General features: G+C 39.9%; 1 protein-coding gene across 3 annotated transcripts in view; it reads right to left on the bottom strand.

Annotated features, from left to right (window-relative positions):
* The window catches only part of RALGDS (ral guanine nucleotide dissociation stimulator), a 227,798-nt gene that overhangs the window by 166,406 nt on the left and 48,580 nt on the right, over positions 1–12,812 (bottom strand). Inside the window, exon 1 of one of the 3 annotated variants that reach the window (XM_089675075.1) lies at positions 11,093–11,589. The exons of 1 other annotated variant lie outside the window; for it this stretch is intronic. In XM_089675075.1, the coding sequence (XP_089531201.1) occupies positions 11,093–11,188 (96 nt within the window). In that variant the 5' untranslated portion in view covers positions 11,189–11,589. Of the gene's footprint in view, positions 1–11,092; positions 11,590–12,812 lie in introns of those variants that run through there. One more of the 3 variants, XM_089675076.1, reaches the window with a different exon arrangement.

Here is a 12,812-nt window from a genome sequence, read left to right as displayed (position 1 = left end):
TCTGATAGCTTACTTTTCCTGAGCATGCCAAGCAGGAATAACACACAAGAAGGTTCCTCCACAGCTGGCAAAGTCTCCTTTCTCTCCAAAAATTTCCATCCGACCCTGGCTGAGCTCAGCCAGGCTAAACACAACAATTTGGCGTCAAACACAGCGCTGTTTAAAAGAAACCCAGCAGTGAATTATACAAATTTTAAAGTTAACCTGTCACTTTTCCCATTAAAATAGAACTACAGGGAAATTTTTTTTTTATTTTGGACAGAGAAAGCGAGGGTCATGACCCCTGTCAGTTTATTTTGTTGCCATGTGTCCCATTGGGGAGATTCATCTTCACTTCCTGTCCCATAGCCAAAACAGGAAGTGAGAAAATATTTGCAAATTAAGGGAATTGTTTGCCCCCCCCCCCCTTCCCCAGGTCACCAGAACTAGTGTCCCCATTGGAAGATTTCTCTTCTATTACTTTTCTGGCGACAACCCAGAATTTGGAGTTTCTTTTACTTTCACTTTTGATGATAATGGTAAACAGGACAAATAGAGAGGGTAAATCTTCCTAACGAGGGCACAGACAGTAATACAAACCAGGGTGGATTTGATTTAAATCAAACTGATTTAAATCACGATTTAAATCACGATTTAAATCACTAGACAGTAAGTCTTGATTTAAATCATAGTTTTCTACATAGACTAATTCTTGCTGGTATAACTTTAATATGCAAGTAGATGAAGATTTTTAGAATAACAACTTTTCATATTAGTTTTTTTTATCCCCAGTTTAATAGGTTAATCATTCATATTTGGACAACTTTTCTGTTGTACTTAGGAAGGAGAAAAATAATCATTACCTTAATAATAACAATTTAAATAGATTTTTTCAACTGAAACAATAACATTCCAGCATATGTTATTTGCTTAAACAAACATCCATGTTTAACTAATTTGGCTAAACAAAATATATATATTTTAAGAAACTTTAAGAGACTGTCAGCCCCTTCCTCCTCACACTTAGTTTCACTTTCTTCTTGTGCAGATCTATTCCACTCCAAACAATCAGAAAAATATTGTTTCTATTCTATTCACTGAACTTCTTGAAATTTAGCAGTGAAGGGGTTGATTCTGTATTCATAGGTTTGTAGAAGTTAGGATTAAGGTCTTTTTCTTAACTCTGTTCATGCTATAACATTTTTGCTGTGAAGAAGAGGCATGTGATCTCCGCTGAGTCAAATTCAGTTTTGAGAACTGCAAAAGTAAACCAATCATCTGTGATAATATCTTGTAGGCAGAGAAACTGCCCAATAATCTTACAAAAACCTCTGGAAGAGCATGACATTGTGAATGGATTCATGGAATTTATTTACCAAAACAATTAAACATATACAGCTTTATTCTACATAATTAAAAAACTAATCTTTATTTCATGATGGAATAACCTTTGGATGGTAATATATTTTCCTCAAAAAGCATTTTATTCAAAATAATCCGATTTAAATAAAAAAAATCAGATTTTTTTGATTTTTTTAAAAAAAAATCATTGATTTTTATCCACCCTGATACAAACTGACAAGTTTCTAACAAGGGTTCTTATCTATCTCCACTCCAAAACTAAAAAAAAGTTTTTCCTTTAGTTATAACTTAAATCGTTCTGAAAAGCCTGTCCCCTCTGCTACTGATAGTTACTGTCCCCACACTCCCCCCATTTGTTTGCCCAAAGACTAAAAGCTCTGTGTATATTTCAGGTCCTTCTGAGATGGAGCTTACACAGGGCTAGTAACCCACCCCACTTGATAGAACTTGCGTCTGAGGATTGTCTACCTAGATGCCTAACACTTCATCATGGAGATAAGAGGAAAGAATCACAGATTCCCTTTGGGTACTTAATTCACAAGGATCTAGCAGGGGCAGGGAACATTAGAAGTAGTAATATCAGAAGTAGAGGGGCAGGCTATTAGGTTAACCAGTTTTTTTGTCCAAGGTGGATATGATGAGTTACAGATGGATATATTAGGCCAAAAGGTGACCTTTTCTCATGTAGGCAATTATGGGTAGATTCATGAAAGTCATGGACGACAGATATGGACAAGGACTACATTATTCATAGGGGGTTTGTAAACAACGTAGAACTGTCCATGCTTATGAGATCAGAAGACAATGTTTAGGTCATCATCAGACAACATTGGCCCAGGCTGGTCAAGGGGAGAAGCGATCAGAGGATTTTGTCCACAAATCCAACATGAACAGTCAAACAAAGCAACACCTAATTTGGGAATGCTACTGCAAGCATAGATGCCTTCAGGCTGTTGGATCATACCTACACCTATCATCAGACAACATTGGCCCAGGCTGGTCAAGGGGAGAAGCGATCAGAGGATTTTGTCCACAAATCCAACATGAACAGTCAAACAAAGCAACACCTCATTTGGGAATGCTACTGCTAGCATAGATGCCTTCAGGCTGTTGGATCATATCTACACATTCACCCAACCTCTAATATACTGAACCTTATGTGTATATGTAAACAGATGACTACAAAGAAACTTTGTAGTAAAATATACATTGTCTTGCAAATTCACCCAGCATGCTAGAGAATGTATCTTGCTTTAGATGCTAAAACCACCAAAATGTTATGTGCAATCTTACCTGTATGCAGTATGTGATGTACACTGCTATTTTCTCAAAATGTTAAACCAACAAAATATATTATAAAAAAAACTGGGTATAAATACCTAATAAGCAGCAGCAATCCACTCTGCACACATCAAAGTGTCTATTCCCATGAAAGTGGCTAAATAGGTTTACTTAGATCAGTGGGTCCCCAAACTAAGGCCCCAGGGCTAGATGTAGCCTTTCGCTTTCCTTTATCTGGCCTATGGGGCGCTATTCCTCCCACTGATACAAGGAACTATTCTTCCAACTGACAGCAACAATGGGGCACAATTTCTCTCACTGACACCAACGCAAGGTACTATCCTTCCCACTGACTCCAATGTTGTGGCATTATTCCTTGCCCTGATACCAACAAGATGGTACTGTTCGTTCCACCAATGATGGGGCATTGTTTACTCCCATTGAAGCCAGGGCATTTTCTACTCCCACTGGCCACACTCTGAAAGTCTGAATGACAGTAAACTGGATGTTTGTTTAGAAAGTTTTGGAAACCCCTGACTTAGACAATCATGCTCTCCTATACAACAGGCTGTCCCTCACATTCTAAGCAGCCAGATTGAATGAAAGATGGATGAGCATGAGAGCCACATTACCAGGTGACCTGGATTGGTTGGATTAGGCTGTCCATTTGGACACTGAGTATTGTGCATTGGCTTGATCTGCCCAATCTTTGGCAGCTATGGACACTTTTATTTAAGCTGGCCATATACATCAGACAAAGGACGGATGGGAATTGGACATTATCTGACAATGTTTCCAGGAACAGCTTTTGCCTTAAACACAAAAGTGTTCCTGTTGAGGCAAGAAAAGGAACACGGGAGGATCAAATGTATCCTTTGCAGACAGCTATGTGAGACTGCCCAATAGACATGAGATTGTCCTATCTCCCAGATCAAGACTCTCTATCTATCTGTGCTTTATAAAATAAAGGGAGGCAGTACAGTAACAATACATTTCAAGACAATTAGGTTGGGGGGAAGGGATCTGCTCTTGAGACCTTACAATCTAAAGGAGCTATCTATTGCCCATTGGCTCCAGTGAAAGGTTATTTCCACCAGAATTTCCATTCATGTCCCACTCCCAAGGACCCTTCATGTCTAAATGTTGACATCGCCTTCAATGGATTTTCCATACTGTAGAATAAGGATATAATTGAGGAATCCAGCTGTGATATAGTGATGCCTTTAGACTCCTTTAAATGGATATGTTTATGAATGGACCAAATATAACTGGCTTTTAAATGTAAGAGTAGTAACACTGTAGAATATTGATTTTAAGAGTATCAAATTACCTTTTGAGATTAGGAAGGATTTTTTTGATCATTTGAAGCACACATAGTAAGGGTTATTTTATGGATCAATTCTTAGTCTACAGTTCTAAGGTTGCAAGGTTTTAGACATGTGCATTTCGTTTCATTCAGAAATGAAATTTGGACAAATTTTCCATTATTAGGAGATTCGGATGTATCCAAATTCCGAATTACAATAGTAACAAATCTGAAACAATGAAAACAAAATTCGACCGAAATTTAAATCGATTCGAATTCAAAAACACTTTCGAAAACAAATTTGAAAACCAAATCAACTTTGAACACAAGAATAGAATAAAATAGAACAGAAAATAAAGAAATAGAAAAGAATAGATGAAAAATGAACAGAATAGAATAAAAGAGAACAGAATACAGTAGAAAATAATAGAGTAAAACAGAACAAAATAGGATAGAAAATAAAGGAATAGAAAATAATAGAATCTATTAGCATAGAATAGAAAAGAATAGAATAGAAAATCAAAGAATAGAATAGAAAAGAATAGAAAGATTAGAATAGAAAATCAAAGAATAGAATAGAAAAGAATAGAATTCATTAGAATAGAATAGAAAAGATTAGAATATACTATTATTTTCTATTCTATTCTTTGATTTTCTAGTATATTCTAATCTTTTCTATTCTATTCTAATGAATTCTATTCTTTTCTATTCTATTCTTTGATTTTCTATTCTAATCTTTTCTATTCTTTTCTATTCTATTCTTTGATTGTCTATTCTATTCTTTTCTAGTCTATTCTAATTGATTCTATTCTGTTCCTTTATTTTCTGTTCTATTTTGCTCTGTTTTACGCTATTATTTTCTATTCTATTCTTTGATTTTCTAGTGTAAAACAGAGCAAAATAGAACAGAAAATAAAGGAACAGAACCAATTAGAATAGATTAGAAAAGATTAGAGTAGAATAGACAAAGAACTGAATAGAAAAGATTAGAATAGAGAATCAAAGAATAGAATAATATAGAAAAACAATACAATAAAATAGAAAGACTATAACTGCCTTCAGAAATTCGAATTTTGAATAGAATGAATTTGAACAGAATACATTAGAATATAATATAAAATAATAGAAAAGAATAGAATAGATTAGAAAAGAGTAAAATACTTTACAAAAAATTGTGAGCTCCACTATGGTGACATGAGTAGGGATCAACAAAGACACTTTTTGCTGAAATTTCCAATATGGTCATGCAACTCTTCATATAGCCCCAGGGGCGGACTGACCATTTGAGAACTCGGCCACTGCTTGAGGGCCCGGGGTCAGTAGAGGGCCCCATGAGTTTCCCCTGTTACCTTTCATAGGCTTCCTGCCTTCAGCCTCACATCTTTCTCTCTATCTTCCACCCAAACTCTTCTGCAGCTGAGCATGCTCCAACACATTTAAGGGTGTTTCAGCCCCTTACCAAGCCTTCTGTTGAGGATTGGCTAGGATCCCTCTAGAGTGTAAGCCAGCCACTCCTCAGATATACCCACTGCCTCTAGGAACTTTCCTCCAAAGCCCTAGAGCATAGGTAAATTCTAGGGGAGGCCAACCTGCAGAGCATCTCAACTCCTGACCACAATTTGACCTTCTGGCTATTACACCCAGGCTGCTACTCAGCCTTCCTCATTGATAATCAGGACTCTAGCATCTCCTAGCTAAACTAGGAGGGTGCTACACATCCATAGGAAGGAATAGGGCTGTGGCAAGCATGTTCACTAAAAAGAGAAGAAAGGCTTGGTGTCAGACAGGCCTGGACATAGTAAAGCTGACAATAGAGGGCTTGAATTTTGGACTCATCAAGCCACCCATGACTCCAGCCATGGGTGGCACAAATCATGGGTGGCCCTATAAGCAGGGGCGGACTGACTATTTGGAAACTCGGGCACTGCTTGAGGGCCCGGGGTCAGTAGGGGGCCCCATGAGTTGCCCCTGTTACCTTTCATAGGCTTTTTTGGGTGTGGTTTGAGTGTGGGCGAGGACACAGGGGCCCCATGATCCCCTATTGCCCGGGGGCCCCATGAGTTTTCAGTCCATCCCTGTATAGCCCATATATCAGCAAAAACACACATGCATTGTGGATTATGGATTGAAACGTTAGAATTATTATCAAATCTGTTACAATTATTATCGAATCTGTTAGAATTGTTTTCAAATCTGTTGGAATTATTTTCGAATCTGTTAGAATTGTTTTCGAATCTGTTGGAATTATTTTCGAATCCGTTCAAATTGTTTTTTAATCTGTTGGAATTATCCGTTTGAAGATTCAAATTCGGTCGAATTCAAATAAACAAAACGAATTCCAGAAAACTAATTAAACGAACAAAACAAAATTGTCAAATAACGAATTGAAACGAAACAAAATAATTTTTTTTTCATTTTGCAAACATCTACAAGGTTTTAGTAAAAACATTTTTTTTTTATGTGGTTGACCTTGATGGGATTTGTTTATTTCAGTCCAGCTATGTAACCATGAAACTCTCTTCCATGGGGATATCTAACCCATGGAGCCTCTGGAAGACACAAGCCAGCTGAATTATCCGATCCACCAGATCTCCACTGACAACCAAAACAGAAGTCCTGATCAGAGTTGCCTTTTAAAGAAATCATCCAAATAATTTCAGTGGACATAACAGTAGTCCAGAATGGAGCCCCCCCCCCCCTTCCTTAACATGAAAATCTGATTACTTTTTGTGGCTAAAAAGCCCCTTTTTCCTCCAGTCCAGTTTTCATAAATCACCCCCACAGATTTAGGAGAGAAACTTGACTTCATCTAGTGAAGCAGTTTTCCCGCAATCCCTAACTGACTGTTTATCAACAAACGAAAATCGAAAGTGAGTTGCTATGAATGTAAAATGTGCACTTCATGAATCACCGGGAAAATGCCAAGTCGGGTTTTTTGCTTTCAGGATGATACACTGCCAGAGAGAGACGTGAAACTGCTGTTGTACAACGTCAAAGCGTTGAGAGGAGGGGGAGGAGCTGACTGATGTACACACTACAACAAGGCACTTGGTGCATGCTGTTTCCTCTCTGCACATTTCTATTAACATCTCACTCTTATCCACCCTTTGCTGGCTAAGGTGCACGAAAAAATATTATAAGCAACATTTAATCTGGCCCCAGTTGATCGCAACAGATAATTAAATTCCTGAGAAAAAAAAAATATTTCAAATATTATGAAAAATGGACATTAATATAAGGAGCAGTTAAAGTGTAACTCCGCCTTAGGAAAGAATTTCAGTAGTACATGCTGTGTAAATAACATACATTTTTCACCAGTATAGTTACTATTGGCCTAATTCTACTAGTAAAAATAGCTTCTTTTCAATGGTTCCCATCACAAAAATAAAAAATGGAACATTTAGATGGAAATCTCATTCAACAAGAAAACACTTTTTTTTTTTGGTAATATTAATATCATTGTCACCATCATTATATTATTATTATATCTATTATTGATCATCATCATCATGATCTAGACAGTAATTTAATCACTTCAATACTGGGCACCTATACCCCCTTCCTGCCCAGGCCAATTTTCAGCTTTCAGCACTGTCACACTTTGAATGACAATTGCGCGGTTATGCAACACTGTACCCATATGAAATGTTTATCATTTTTTTCAAACAAATAAAGCTTTCTTTTGGTGGTATTTAATCACCACTGAATTTTTTATTTTTTGCTAAATAAAACAAAAAACGTCTGAAACTTTTAAAAGAAAAACGCACATTTCTTCGTTTCTGTTATAAAATTTTGCAAATAAATAACATTTCTTCATAAATTTAGGTCAAAATGTATTCTGCTACATTTCTTTAGTGAAAATAATTATAATAATTAAATTTGTATTTTTTTCAAATGCTTCTATTATTTTTTTTTATTACATTTTTTCTTTTTTTTTACCATTTTATTTTTCAGCACACTGTGACCAAAGCAATACAGTGTTACCATAGTAACATTGAACTACTCTGGGCAAGTGATCAAGATTTTTTTTTTAACACGTTATGATTGCTAATACCAATGTATTTAATTGATATTTACAATCATTGTTACTGAATGAAACTGATTCATTCAGTCTTTTGTTGTGATTAACTGTGATTGGGCAAAGCTGATCACATGATACAGATGAGCTGTGATTGGTCCTGTCTGTATCATGTGACTGCCTTGACTAGTCACAGCTAACAACATAATTGTATACAATGGATGGCATGACAGGAGGCCATCCATTGTATACAATTGACATGTGATCTGCTGTGATTAGTCACAGCGGTCACATGATACTGGCAACAGGAAGGTGTAGTGATATGTCATTGGCTGTATCCCGTGGATTCAGCCGGTGACAGATCACGCCGCTGCACAGCCCCGTGAGCGGCTCGTTTTGGCAGGACGCCATATGACGCACAGTCACAACGGTGAGTGCTTTAAAGACCTGAAAACTGTCGGGATGGAAACATTGGAGTGGTCATCACTGTCTTGTCTTTGAAAGCTCAAGCCCTGTCATGCTTATCCTTGCGTCACCAAACAAAACAAGCATGCAGCTGACAAATTCATGTAGACTCCACCTCCGCAACATCTCCAAGATACGTCCGTTCATAACCCCAGAAACTACAAAGCAACTCATTCACTCCCTTATTATATCACGACTTGACTACTGTAACTCCCTCCTCACCGGCCTACCCCATCACAGGCTATCCCCGCTTCAGTCTATACTAATTCTGCGGCCAGACTCATCCACCTTACTAACCGCTCCGTATCCGCCACCCCCCTCTGCCAATCCCTCCACTGGCTTCTGATTGCCCAATGCATAAAATTCAAATTACTAACATTGATGTACAAAGCTATTCATAACACCGCCCCAAATACATCACCGACCTGATATCCATATATCACCCAAAACGTACTCTCTGCTCCTCACAAGACCTCCTACTCTCTAGTGCCCTGGTCTCCTCCTCCCATGCCTGTCTCCAGGACCTCTCCAGGGCTTCCCCTATCCTCTGGAACTCACTACCCCAATCAATCAGACTGTCACCTACCCTCCTCACCTTTAGGTGCACCCTGAAAACCCATCTCTTCAGGGAAGCCTACCCCGCCCTCACCTAATTACCGATCTCCTCCACTCTTCCTACCACTCCATCCCCCACAGCTATTTCCTCCTGTACCACTCGAAAGAGCAGGGCCCTTGAACCCCTCATGTATTGTATTGTATTGTATTGTTACTGTGCTGTCTCGTGTACTGTCTCCCATTATAATGTACAGCGCTGAGCAAACTGTTGGCGCTATATAAATATTGTATAATAACAATAATAACTATAAAAGGTACAATTTCTGGGGAAATTGTGTGAAGTGTTCTTGCCTCCACCAGTAGTCTACAACTGGAGTAACTGGGTGGAGTGGCTTGAGTAACTGTTGTGTGGTTGGAGTGGCTGGAGTAACTGAAAAGGTCCATGGGCAGCGTGAGTTGCAAACAAATGGTCATATTGTGAAAACTATCAGGTCTATGGCTTAGCCGTGGACATTTTTAGTGGCAGCAGGGATAGCTGAACGTTTTGATATAAGATTTGTGTAGGTGGGCTTGAAAATGAGGGAGTGATGGCAGTTTAGAAATCATGTCCTGATTTTTCAGCTCACACTCTAGCTTTTGTCAGCTCCCACTCTAGTTTTGAACATTCCGCCATTCATTCCTATGGGACCAATTTCACCACAAAAACGCTGATATTTTGTGAACCATTCGGCGAAACGTTCCACAAAGTAATAGCACACCAATCAGGAACAATCCGCACGTTTCGGTATATTACTGTCTATGTAGTGTAAAAACTGTGGGAGGAGTCAGGGTGGTAAATTTGGCTATAATAATAAGAATATATATGTGAGATAACAGGAAGTGGTCTTGCCATGCAAGAACACTTAATAATGCAGCCATGCTTCTCCAAGATAGATGGCTTGTTACATATCAAAGCAAGGATAAGCATGACAGCTCTGAAGCTTACACTTTAAGTAACAGCTTCCTGCCCGGCCTATAGCAGATTGACGGCCGGGCGGGAAGGTGATAAATGGTTTTTCTTCTTCTTCAAGCAGTCATTCCTAATACCGCGCCTATCACACCACACCACTGCCCAGGGCCATGAAAATTCAGATTTCACCTGCAGCACTAGTGCTGTCATGACTTACTAATACATTGGCCACAGACAGACTATGTTGGAAAAATATCACAAAAGCGATCTTTCCCATTGTTTACAAGGGGAGTGGTATGGACAGGGTTCCTACAAGGGTCTGAGTCATGGCTCCACTTTAAGTTTACAAAGAACATAAAAACCCCCCAAACAACTCGCAATCCAGTTGAACGATTTTCTATGCATATTTCTTTGTCCCGACTGGATTGTTCTATTGCATTACGTCGGACAGATCTGAACATGACAATCATATAGATGCACAGGCAGCATGTAAAGGGTTAAGAGGCTCCATGTCAGAACAGAAAACGGGAAGCTGTTATTTAAAGTGTAAGCTTCAGAGCTGTCATGCTTAGCCTTGCTTCGATATGTAATAAGCCATCTATCTTGGAGACGCATGGCTGCGCAATTGTTTTGTTTGGTGACGCAAGGATAAGAATGAAAGGGCTTGAGCTTTCAAAAACAAACCAGTGATGACCACTCCAGTGTTTCCATCCTGACAGTTTTCAGGTCTTTAAAGCAGACTTTTGAGATCATTTGTGACAACTAAAAATAACAGATAATAGAGCTGTTGCCCTTAGCAACCAGATTCCAGCTGTCATTTTTCTGAAGTCAGCAACTAGCTGGTTGCTATGGACAACACACTTTTCTCCGGTTGTACTTTTGGCATTGACCATAGCAACCACACAGGTTCAGACGTTTATTCTGATGTTGCCGTATAGGCTTGGATCGAACTGGTTCCTTTAAAGCAATATGAAAGAGTAATTATCTGTGTCTCCCCTGGCATCAAACCAGCCTCTGACCCCTGTTGGGATCTGGGAATAAACAACGGAATCTGATTGCCAAGAGTGACATCTCTATGTCTTCTTTAGTCCCATTACTTTAATTCCTGCATTCCCCATGCTCCATGCAATGTTGACCCAGGACAAGACAGCAGTTGTAATGCCTGGTGTTTACTCACTTCCTGGTCCTGTAGAGACAGCGGCATGTCCAGCATACACATCCTCACTGGCTGCAGCAAGGCTTTCTGAAGGGTAAACCCCGACTTCACCTCCATCCTCAGGCTGTCCTGTCTTTGTGGTCCCTCAAATTCTCTTCCTTGGATGTTCAGCTGTGATTCAGGCTCAGTACATCGGTCTTTTCCATACCTTGGCCTGTAGATCTTCACCCCACAACAAACCAACCCCCCCTCCTTAGTGTATCTGTAACAGGTGACACTACTGTCTTACAACCATCATGGAGGTGTCATTTCCAATTTCTCTTCTCCCTCCAAGATGTGCAATGCTGTGATTCCCTCACCCCACCCTACGAGCGTGCCACAACAAGCAGGGAAGCCTCATCCTTGCAGGCTCATCTGTATGCGGCAGACACACAGAACAGCCCCTCCGCCTGCAGCAGTCACGGCTTCATGAGGCCATAGCGATCTCCCCCACAAGACAGGGAGAACCAGGCAGGTCTTGAAAAGGGAGGGCAACAAGCACTTCAATACTGCATCCACAAGCAGCTGAGTCACTTAACCTAATGGTTGCTGGCTGGACTGCAATGCAGGTTCGTCTATGAGCTGGTTAAACCTATGCTGACCAGATAAACAAACAACACATAATGCCATAGAAACGCCAGCAAAAGGATAGCTTTGACGCTTGTAGACGTCAAGCGGGGGTCGCATATGGTCAGCTGGTGAATCACAGCGATAGTCCATCTACAGCAGGCTCAAGCGACCTGCTTTCTTTTTAAAACCACAAAGACCAGCATGACCTCTACACTAGGCTGAAATTTGGCTGTTGCAAGATCACTGTATTATAGGAAAGACAGAAGCAGCCTAGGAATTGCTGTTCATTTTTTAACTCAGGCTGCTACTCCTAACTAGTTAGCAAAACTGGTTTGGAAAAATGGCAAATTGGTGGTGTTGGCATCTTCTATTTGGGTCTCCAGCTCTAGAGTAGACCTGTGTGGAGTTCAGAGTTCGAAGCATTGTTCTGTACTGGGATGTAAGACAGTAGAACTTACCCTGCTGTAAAAAGTTTAGGGATATGGGTACCCAGCTGTATCTGGAGACACAAGAAGAGGCTTGCATGTTTGGCAGACCAAAGCTTTTAAAGTCTCACAGGTTTTGTACTGATATAAGAACATATACAGGAGTACCTGGAATTTCTATGGCTGAAACAGGGGCGGACTGACCATTTGGAAACTCGGGCACTGCTCGAGAGCCCGGGGTCAGTAGGGGGCCCCATGAGATGCCCCTGGTACCTTTTTCATAGGCTTTTTTGAGTTTGGGCATGGACACAGGGGCCCTATGATCCCCTATTGCCCGGGGGCCCCATGAGTTGTCAGTCCGCCCCTGGGCTGAAACACATATACTTTATGGCAAAATGTACATGGATATCCCTCCAAACGACTAAGGTGTTTCAGTGAATGGCACTGTTAATGCTACAGCATACAAAGACATTTTAGACAAATATGCGCTTCCAACCATCTGCCAGTAATTTGGTGAAGGCCCTTTTCTGAACCAGTGTGACAGTGCCCCTGTGCAAAAAGCCAGCTCTACAAAGACTTGGGGGTTGATTTACTAAAACCAGAGAGTGCAAAATCTCTTTCAGCTGTGCATGGTAGCCAATCAGTTTCTAACTTTGGCTTGTTCAATTACGCTTTGACAATAAAACCTAGAAGCTGATTGGTTTCTC

The sequence above is a fragment of the Staurois parvus genome, unplaced genomic scaffold, assembly GCF_062004578.1.
Source record: "Staurois parvus isolate SC_StPar_1 unplaced genomic scaffold, SC_StPar_1.0 ptg000154l, whole genome shotgun sequence".
Classification (NCBI taxonomy): Eukaryota; Metazoa; Chordata; class Amphibia; order Anura; family Ranidae; genus Staurois; species Staurois parvus.
The sequence above is the reverse complement of the archived record's forward strand: the minus strand, read 5'-3'. Positions and strand labels throughout refer to the sequence as shown.